This window comes from Mustelus asterias, chromosome 15 (genome assembly GCF_964213995.1).
Source record: "Mustelus asterias chromosome 15, sMusAst1.hap1.1, whole genome shotgun sequence".
Lineage (NCBI taxonomy): Eukaryota > Metazoa > Chordata > Chondrichthyes > Carcharhiniformes > Triakidae > Mustelus > Mustelus asterias.
The window spans coordinates 58,157,385-58,168,351 of NC_135815.1; the positions used below are offsets into that span (position 1 = coordinate 58,157,385).

General features: G+C 43.9%; 1 protein-coding gene across 1 annotated transcript in view; it reads right to left on the reverse strand.

Moving 5' to 3' along the window:
- LOC144504826 (ribosomal protein S6 kinase alpha-2) overlaps positions 1 to 10,437 on the reverse strand; it is a 204,106-nt gene extending 193,669 nt beyond the window's left edge. Inside the window, exon 1 of the mRNA XM_078230580.1 lies at positions 10,339 to 10,437. Within this exon, the coding sequence (XP_078086706.1) occupies positions 10,339 to 10,437 (99 nt within the window). The remainder of the gene's footprint in view (positions 1 to 10,338) is intronic.
- Between the last annotated feature and the right edge of the window lie 530 nt (positions 10,438 to 10,967).

The following is a 10,967-nucleotide window of genomic DNA, read 5'->3' on the forward strand; positions in this document are numbered from 1 at the left end:
AGTTCATGTGGTGTAGGTACATCCACAGTGCTGTTAGGGAGGCATTCCAGAATATTGACCCAGCAACAGTGAAGGAACAGTAATATATTTTCAAGTCAGGATGGTGAGTGGCTTGGAGAGGAACTACATTATATAGGAAGGAGACAGAAAGTGTGTTTAAGATTGTGGCCCGGCTGAAAGAATAGAAATGGCATGAAAAGTCTTAGCTTCCACATACTCTCATTTTTAGCACTACTACTAACAGGATAGGGATAGCAGCATCTCGCTCTCCTGGTAGTTAACAGAATCAGTGAGAAGCTGATACAATCAAACTGACAAGGAGCCAGTTATAGGATTTTAGGATATAGTCATAGGAAAACTGATTATGAAGCAGAGTCTTTTGTCCTTTTACCAGACCTTGGTCAGGTCTCACTTGGACTACTGGGCAGAATTTTAATGAAACTGATCTGCTAGCGTCCCAGGGACTGGCAGCAGAGCTGGAAACTGGTTACTGCTGGAGTGGGCCTTGCTGTGGCTGTTCAACAAATTACCTCCAAGTTTTCTGTTCATGGCATTCAGAGTACAACTAAAATCACATCTAAAACAAAACCTTGCATTTATATATCATCTCATTACATTCTCAGTGTTTTATAAGCAATGAATTACGTACAATTAAATATGGTCATCATATTGAAAAATGTGAGAGCCAAAACAAGGTCCCATGAACAGTTAATGAATGAATGAGTAGATGATTTGTTGTTGTGAACAGTAAGGGAGAAACTTTGGCCAGGACACCAAGAGAACTTTCGGTCTTTCTTCAAATGGTGCTACACATTTTATTTCTTACTTGCCTTGCCCCTAAACGACAGGCAGGAATTCAGCTTAACATTTCATCTATAAGACAGGACCTTCAGTACTGAATTGTCAGCCTGAATATGAGCACGAGTTCTAGTAGTGTTCAAGCCTACCATGTTTTGATTTAGTGTGAGAATGCTTCCAACTGAGCCAAGTTGATATATCAATATGAATTTACATCTGTCTGCACTTCCTGTCTACAAATCCTTGCTTCTTCTTGACATGATTCTGTCACAACTTTGTGTTAACATTTTCCTTTATAAATGCCTCTGTTCATCTTTATAATGGGAAAATGCTAAATTAAACTTATGGCATTACTTTCACATACTCCCAATGGTGGAGCTCAGTCTTGAATCGCCAAGCTCCACAATCTGTATTACAGAGAAACTCCAAAGCTCCAAGTTCTTCCACCCACACTGCTTCTAGAAGGGTGTTCCAACAGTTCTATTGGCAATGGAGTTCCAGGATTTTGATCCAGCATCAGTAAAGGAACAACGATATATTTCCAAGTCAGGATGGTGAGTGGCCTGGAAAGGAATTTGCAAGTGGTGGTTTTCCCATGGATCTGCTCCCCTTGTCCTTCTGGGTGGTAGAGGTCACAGGTTAGGAAAGAGCATTGGTGAATTGCTGCAGTGCATCTTAAATATGGTACACAGTCCCACCGCTGTGCATGGGTAGTGGAGGAAATTAATGCTTAAAATGGCAGATGGGATGCCAATTAAGTGGACTGTGTGGCTTGGAAGGTGTTGAGCTTCTTGATTGTTGCTGCCCTCATTCAGACAAGAGTATTCCATCAAACCCCTGACTTGTGCCTTGGCAATGGTGGACAGGCTTTGGGGAATCAGGTGGTGAATTACTCATCTCCAAATTCCCAGTCTGACCTTCTGTTGTAGCCACAGCATTTACAAGGCTGGTCCAGTTCAGTTTCTGGGCAATGTTAACTTCTAGGATGTTTGATAGTCAGATATTCAACGATTGTAATGTCATTGAATGGCAAACAGAGATGGTCATTGCCTTACACTTGTGTGGTGTGAATGTCAACTTGGTCAAATGTTGCCACCTATCAGCCTAAGACTGAAGGCTGCCCAGGTCATTCTGCATATAGACAGGGAATGCTTCAGTATCTGAGGCATTGCAAATGGTGTTCAACATTGGGTAATCATCAGTAAACACCCCTACTTCTGACCTTATGATGGAGGGAAGGTCGTTGATGAAGCAACTGAAGATGGTTGGACCTTGGACACTACCCTGAGGAACTCTTGCAGTGATATCCCAAGACCAAGATGATTGACCTCTTCCATCGGGCACAACCATCTTCCACTGTGCAAGGCGGGGAGGGTTTAAACTGATATGCCGGGGGATGGGAACCTATGTAAGGAGTCAGAGAAGGAGGGAGCAAGGAAAGAAACAAAAGGTAGAAAACGGAATAAGAAAAGTGATAGGCAGAGAAATCAAGGACAAAGTTCAAACAGGGCTATTGAGAAAAATATTGGGAGCAAGGCAAACAATGTTAAAAAGACAAGCTTAAAGGCTCTGTGCAATAAAGTGAATGAACTAATCGCGCAGATAGATGTAAACGGATACAATATAATTGGGATTACGGAGACATGGCTGCAGGGTGACCAGGGGTGGGAAATGATTGTCCCAAGGTATTCAATATTTAGGAAGCACTGGCATAAAGGAGTGGCGCTACTGGTTAAAGAGGAAATTAACACAATAGTGAGAAAGGATATTAGCTCTGACAATGTGGAGTCTGTATGGGTAGAGTTGAGAAATACCAAAGGGCAAAAAACATCAGTGGGTGTCATATATAGATCGCCAAACTGCAGTGGTGATGTTAGGAACAGCATTAAACATGAATTTAGAGAGACACGTGATAAGGAAATATCATGGGTGATTTTAATCTGCACATAGATTGGGCAAATCAAATTAGTCACAATGGCGTAGAGGAGGAATTCCTGGAGTGTATATGGGATAGTTTTCTTGACCAATATGTGGAGGAACCAATTAGAGAGCAGGCCATCTTAGACTGGGTACTGTGTAATGAGAAGGAACTCATTGCCAATCGGGCTGTACGAGACCCATTGGGGTTGAACAACCATAGCATGATAGAATTTTTTATCAAGATGGAGAGTGAAGTAGTTGATTCGGCGACTAGGGTGCTGAATCTTAATAAAGAAAACTATAAAGGTGTGTGTGCAGGTACGCGTGTGCGTGTGTGTACATGTGTGTATGCATGTGTGTGTGCACATGTGTGCATGTACATGTGTGCTTGTACAAGTTTGTGTACGTGTGCATGCACGGCATGCGTGTACGTGCGCATGTGTTGCATGTGCATGTGTGTATATGTGCATTTGCGCACGTGCGTGCATGTGTGTGTGTGCACGTGCATCTGTGTGTATGTGTGTGTGCACATGCATGCATGCCTGCTCCACTTGATGTCACTATTGATGACACCTTCCATCACTTCACTGAAGATCAAGCATAACCTGCTGGGGAGTGGTATCCAACTGGATTGGATTTGTCCTGCTCTTTGTGGAAAGGATGTAATGAAAGGTGTAATAGATAATAAATGCTGCTTGACAGCACATCATGGATGGGGTTTACAGCCTCCTTCGTCCCAAAACCATAAAATTCTGCCCGAGGTCAACGGACCTTTCTATGGTCAGCCCCTCGCCCACTCTGATTCGTGTGGCAGGCAGCCGGTCAAATTCCAGCCCATGTCTGCTCACCAGTGCTCGGTGCCTGACCCACTCAGCTCCAGACCTTGATCCAAAAACATAATCCCAGAGGTGAAGTGACGGTAGATGTCCTTTATAAGTTATTTGTTCATGGAATATGGGCATCACCGACAGAGCCAATGTTTATCATCTTCCCTTAATTGCTGCCTTTGACATCAAGACAGCATTTGACAGAGTGTGACATTCCTAGTAAAATTGAAGAAAATGGGAATTAGGGGAAAATATTCCATGGGCTATAATCATATCTGGACAAAGAAAGATAATTTTTGAGAGTCAATGTTCTTAGCTTCAGGCCATCACCGTAAGATTTCCTCAGGGAAGTGTCCTAAGTTGTCAAATGTTGTCCCCTTGTTCATGAAGGGGAGCAGAGACAACCCTGGTAATTATAGACCAGTGAGCCTTACTTCTGTTGTGGACAAAGCTTTGGAAAGGATCATAAGAGATAGGATTTATAATCATCTAGAAAGGAACAATTTGATTAGGGATAGTCAACACGGTTTTGTGAAAGGTAGGTCATGCCTCACAAACCTTACTGAGTTCTTTGAGAAGGTGACCAAAGAGGTGGATGAGGGTAAAGCAGTTGATGTGGTGTATATAGATTTCAGCAAAGCGTTTGATAAGGTTCCCCATGGTAGGCTATTGCAGAAAATACGGAGGCATGGGATTGAGGGTGATTTAGTGTTTTGGATCAGAAATTGGCTAGCTGTAAGAAGACAGAGGGTGGTGGTTGATGGAAAATGTTCATCCTGGAGTTCAGTTACTAGTCGTGTACCGCAAGGATCTGTTTTGGGGCCACTGCTGTTTGTCATTTTTATAAATGACCTGGATGAGGGCGTAGAAGGCTGGGTTAGTAAATTTGCGGATGACACTAAAGTGGGTGGAGTTGTGGACAGTACGGAAGGATGTTGCAGGTTACAGAGGGACATAGATAAGCTGCAGTGCTGGGCTGAGAGGTGGCAAATGGAGTTCAATGCGGAAAAGTGTGAGGTGATTCACTTTGGAAGGAGTAACAAGAATACAGAGTACTGGGCTAATGGTAAGATACTTGGTAGTGTGGATGAGCAGAGAGATCTCGCTTTCCATGTGCATAGATCCCTGAAAGTTGGCACCCAGGTTGATAGGGTTGTTAAGAAGGCGTACAGTGTGTTAGCTTTTATTGGTAGAGGGATTGAGTTTCGGAGCCATGATGTCATGTTGCAGCTGTACAAAACTCTGGTGCGGCCGCACTTGGAGTATTGCATACAGTTCTGGTCGCCGCATTATAGGAAGGATGTGGAAGCATTGGAAAGGGTGCAGAGGAGATTTACCAGGATGTTGCCTGGTATGGTGGGAAGGTCTTATGAGGAAAGGCTGAGGGGCTTGAGGTTGTTTTCGTTAGAGAGAAGAAGGTTAAGAGGTGACTTAATAGAGGCATACAAGATGATCAGAGGATTAGATAGTGAGAGCCTTTTTCCTTGGATGGAGATGGCTAGCATGAGGGGACATAGTTTTAAATTGAGGGGTGATAGATATAGGACAGATGTCAGAGGTAGGTTCTTTACTCAGAGAGTAGTAAGGGCGTGGAATGCCCTGTCTGCAACAGTAGTGGACTCGTCAACATTAAGGGCATTTAAATGGTCATTGGATAAGCATATGAATGATATTGGAATAGTGTAGGTTAGATGGGCTTTAGATTGGTTTCACAGGTCAGCGCAACATTGAGGGCCGAAGGGCCTGTACTGCGCTGTAATGTTCTATGTTCTATGTTCTAAGTCCAATCATCTTCAGTTGCTTCACCAATGGCCTTATATCCATCATAAGGTCAGAAGTGAGGAGATTCCCTGATGATTACACAGTGTCCAATTCCATTTGCAACTCTTCAGATAATCTGGGCCCAAATGCAAAAAGACCTGGACAACACTTAGGCTTAGGCTGATAAATATCAAGTAACATTCACATGATACAAGTACCAAGAAATGATCATCTCTAACAAGTGAGAATCCAATCATCTCCCCAAAATATTCAACAGCATTAGTGTGACTAAATCCCCACTGCCATCATCCTGGGGTGTATGGATGGGGTCATTGTTGACTAGAAACTTAACTGCAAATATTGTGGTTACAAGAGCAGGTCAGAGACTGGGAATTCTGCAGTGAGTGACTCATGTCCTGATTCCCCATACCATCTACAAGGCATAATTCAGGAGAGTGATGGAATACTGGCCTCTTGCCTGCATGACTGCAGCTTCAACAACATTCATGGAGCTCAACACCATCTAAGACAAAGCAGCCCACTTGATTGGTATCCCATTCACCATTTTAAGCATTCATCCCCTCTATCCACCTGTGCATCACAGTTGCAATGTGCACCATCTACAAGATACACTATTTTCCAAGACATTTTCCACATCACATCCCAAACACACCTAAAAGGGCAAAAGCAGCAAATGCATGGGACCTCCACCTTCTGCAAGTTCTCCTTTAAATCAGACATCATCCTGACTTGGAACTACATTACCATTCCTTCATTGTCACTGGGTCAAAATGCTGGGACTCCATCAGCAACGTTGGAGTCCCTTCAACACAGGCTCGTCAGCAGTTCAGAAAGTTGGCTCGACTCCACCTTGTTAAGGGCAATTAAGGGAAGATGATAAACATTGGCTCTGTCGGTGATGCCCATATTCCATGAACAAATAACTAAAAAGGACACCTACTGTCCACCATCTCAGCAAATAAATTGTATGTTCCCGGCTGAGCTAAACTGCCAAATCAGGGATGTGAGATTCGAGACAAATTATTGTGCTGCTACACAAAGAAGTTAAGTTCCCCATACATGTTTATGTGGGGAATCTCAGCCGCTTGTGAGGGAGTGCTGACCAGACAGTATAGACCACTTTGCAGAAGAACAGTAAATCACATGGGAAATATCTACCATTCCTCACTCGTAACCTACTGGAAGCCAAAGGCACAGACTGAAAACAGCTTGCCTTATATCCATCTTTCAGGCTTGCTTTCAGGCATAAAATTACTTAGCGTGTCAGCCGCATTCCCAGTATGGAGCAAGAACTTAAAGAAAGGAAACTGTACATATTGTTGATGGGTGTATACCTCCAAAAAATAAAACAAAATGGTAAAACAAAATTACAATGAGCAAGTTGGATAGAGCACTAAGATTTCACACATTACATCATCAAGCAAAACTCACAATTTTTACTAACTAATTAGCCAAAAAGTTTCATTTGCTTTTAGTTTTATCAATGCTATTAATTTCTATTCTTTGCAAAATCATTCTTATAGCAGACAGAGCCTTGCCCTACATTCCCCTAAGTATAGATTACATTTACATGAGTAAAGCTAAAGGTTGGATGCTTCAGTGAATAATCAATAAAGCTCCACTAACTAACGATTGATTGCTGACTCTGCATCAGTCGATTCATGACTGCACCTGACAGGTGCAAAGCTTCCATCTGTCATAATTTCCATTCAGGATATTTGAATCCACCTTCATCTCTCAAATAATGAGATAAAGCACTGTCGGAATGCTCATGTATCATCAGGAATGGCAAATGCATGACATGTGCCAGAAGGCCTCCAGCCCCAATGCTGCATTGAAGATCTGAAAAACATGTTCACTTACCCTCTGAGGTCTTGCTGCCTGTCCTCGAAGATCCACCAATCTGAAGGCAAGCCAGGCGCAAGCACTATCACCATTTTTTCAAACATCCCTCCAAATTGGCACTCACTCATTCCACTCCATTGCTGCTCCACACTTATGCCTATCTTAGGTGCAAACACTCAATGCTCCATGCCAGGGATCCCAGGAAGTGTCAGCAGTTTAAAAGGAGTGGAGAACCATTAACACACACTGACATCCCCATTTCCTTTCCTTCGTACCCATGAACTGAACATTACAAAAAGAATCCAAAATAATTGCTTACAATAGATATGTGTGAATGACTGGAATTGGAATGGTTTAGTAAAACAATAAAACATGACAACTGAAAAATGTATTACCAAACATGGATTTCTCCCTTAAGGACTAGACAGATTACCTTAATGCTGAGCATTTGACAATTATTTCCTAACCTCTTGTGGTGGGTGTTTGCAGTCTAGGTAGGTTTATGCAGATGGCTAGTGGAGGTGTCTAACTATACAAATAAATGAGATTGAAAGTGTTTGTTTGTTGCATAATGGTTAAAAACTTAAACCAGGACCTAGATACAATAGCCTCTGCTCTTAAGCTAGAGCTTTATCATTGTCCTTCCATATCCAGAGTATTTGCCCAATTCTACAAGCTAATTGACATAAGGTGGGTGCTGCCTGAGACACACATTGTAGATAGGAAGCATTCTGGCCTCAGTCATGACCTAGTGCAGGTACAGCTTGTCTCACCATGTGTACCTGGTCAAAACTAGCAGAAGTGGGGTCCACTTGGGGATCATGGCCATGATCAGGGCTTGCATTCTCAAAGATGAGGAGAGATTGAGCTACGTTTAATCTTTCAAAAGCAACTCCCTTTCCAAAGGGGTCACACAGGCAATCAGAATCATCTGCTGAATGGCTGGACACTTTTAGACTGGCTCAATTCTCCCAGCAGTGGTCTTTCACAGAGGTTGGAGTTGGTGCAATTGCCCCCCTCTCCTCCTCCCACTGCCCCAATCCCCCACTCCCCAAGTACTAAAAACTCACAGAAATCCTCATCCTGGATCAAACAACTTATTTTCACAGAAGCCACCAGTATAACATGCACTGCCCACCACCTGATTCCCTTGGCAAAGACCTTTATACTGCTCAGAGGTTATAATTTATTCAGATCCTATGCTTTTTGGATATATTGCACATTTATTCTGTTAATCAATGCATTGAAAATGCTTTGTGATGTTATAAATTGACTACAAGCGATTAGTAATGTCACAGCTTCAATGCTTTCACACATTGTGTGAGCCATCTGCCCACTTGTACTGCCTGCTCACAATATCATATTGCCACCATGCACCCAATCTACTCCTTGTCATGTTACTCACAACAATGGTACCCACAAATACACTGTTCCTTTGACCAGTCTGCAGATGAATGTTGACATTGTTACCAGGTCAATACACCAGGCGACACACTTGAGCAGTGCAGAAAACTCCAATAGTAACAATAACTTGCATTTACATAGCATCCTTAACATTTGAAAACCCCTTCACAGGAGCATGAGCAGACACAATGTGGACACTGTACCACTTAACGAGATATCAGGAGGGGAAGGGGACAGAAATTTGATTAAAGAGGTAGGTTTTAAGAAGTGTTGTAGGCAGAAAGGAAGGAGAGATTCTGGTGTGAAACTGAACCATGGAGAGCAGGAAGATGCTGCATTTTGTGCTCAATGATCTCTGCTGGAGTGGGGTGGTGTGGGCACTGCAATGTGCCTCAACGCTCCTGGGTTGTGGAGTGTGGCAGCCAGGGAGGAAACAACCAAAATAAATCAGCAGGAAAGAGGATTACTCCCAAAGGGAATCATGCTGAAGCAATGAATATCTGGAGGTCAGCTAGGAAAAAGCTCAAATTGAGTTGAGATGTTTTCTGCAGTTGATTAGCCTACTGAAAATTAGTGTGCACAGCAAGCTTGAGTCACTGGCGAGAGGTGCTGATGGCAGGGGAGTGGTACCAGCATCAGTTGGTGCTGTCAGGAGAGGAGGGGAGTAAATTGGAAGGGAAATTAAACAATTTAAGGTCTTGTGAGGCAGCAGTTGAAAGGAACACCAGTGACCTGATTCTGCATTATTGTGGTGTGCCTCCATGTCGGGTATCATATATCTAGCCAGTGCAGGCATATTCTGAAGAGGGGTGAAGATATTTCCTGTCTCCACACAAAGGGTTTTGTTTAGATTGTGAGCATGAGCGAGCTGTTATGCAGAGTGGGGGGAGATAGCAGGAGGAGGGACGGCTGCTGGAGATTTGATTTCAAATCTACAAAGGAAGCGACGGAATGATTTTCCCGGCCCTGGATGCCTCCTCTTTGTTGGGATTTTCGCTTCGAACGAACTCAATCTGCTCACCGCACATCCAACACTGCAGTCTATGTTCACCTGCTGCTGTACACTGGCTGCGCTGAACCGAAATGGAATCAATTGTACATTGGCCCTTCCGACTGCAGTCACACAATCGCCCTGTCTGTGCAGCTCTGCAGTTCCTGCACTTGTTCCAATCACTGGGCTAGCAATAGCGGGTGTATCTCTCTCTGGGGTGAGACACAAGAGAGAAAACCTGAAACAGTTATTCTGTTGTTTATGAAAATAAACACTTCGATGACCTAACTTCTCGGCGTATTTTTAAACAATTATTAAGCGTGGCTTGGACATTCCCGCGGTCAACTTGTTATTCAATGATTCAAAACGCAGCAGACGCTAACAAACAATCATACTGGGACATGAATGCTAGCAATGAGGGTCCCACAGATAACCCTGAAGCACCCATATATATATATCTCTCCTCAAAGGACTGATAGGTGCCTCTGGGAGACTGCTTTGCAAATAAAATTCTAGCAAACTATCGGTGGTTTCTGGCCAGTTTTTATTTACGTTATTATAACTTGTTTGTCCCTAGCTTTCCAAATTCAGCCAACTGGAGAGATTCTAATACACCAGCAGTATGTACATATTCGCACTCATCCCCAATCATCACACACCATCCCTGGTGTTATTTTTTAATTGTTTCATCCAACGATAGAACTTCATGTCAGAAATCACAAATTTTACAGCAACCAAAGACATTTTCTTCCCATTCATCCAGACACCAACCTCATATCTGCTCAAACTAGAGCTCTTTGAACGGGATTTCTTGCGCAGGTAAACAGAGAAGAACCGCCGCACTGTGAATTTTTTCACGCTCATGTCCATCGCTTCCTTTCTGCTCCCGGTTTGAAGGAATGCTTCAGTCCAGGAGGAACTTTACCAAGTCTCCCCCCTAGCCCAGTCCGTGTACAGTGGAGCCGGAATCCGATTCAGCTCTAAAGGCGGTGTGTCACACAGCTCAGTGGCTCTGGGGAAAGGTAAGGACTCTCTGAACAATGGGTGTGAATAGCTGAGCGCTGCATCTTCTTCGTCCAGCAGTGCTGAGGAGGGGGAGCTGCTTCTGTCTTCTGCACCAGCCTGGCGCCCACTCCACTCTGAGCCACTCACTTCCTCTCCACCTCCTCCCGGTGCCTGTGCTCCCCGCTCAGTCCCTCAGCAAAGGCTGGCAGCACGGCAGAGCCACATGGCAGATGACAGCTCCCCTACCCCAACTGTGTCTCTGCCTGCTGTGTTAGCGGAGCGCTCTTCCACTCCGCTGGGACCTCGAAAAGACATTTCCCCACCTCGCTACATAGGAACGTCGCTCGCACAACAACGTGGACCTCCGCTCTGAGCGAGTGGTCAACGCCTGTGGG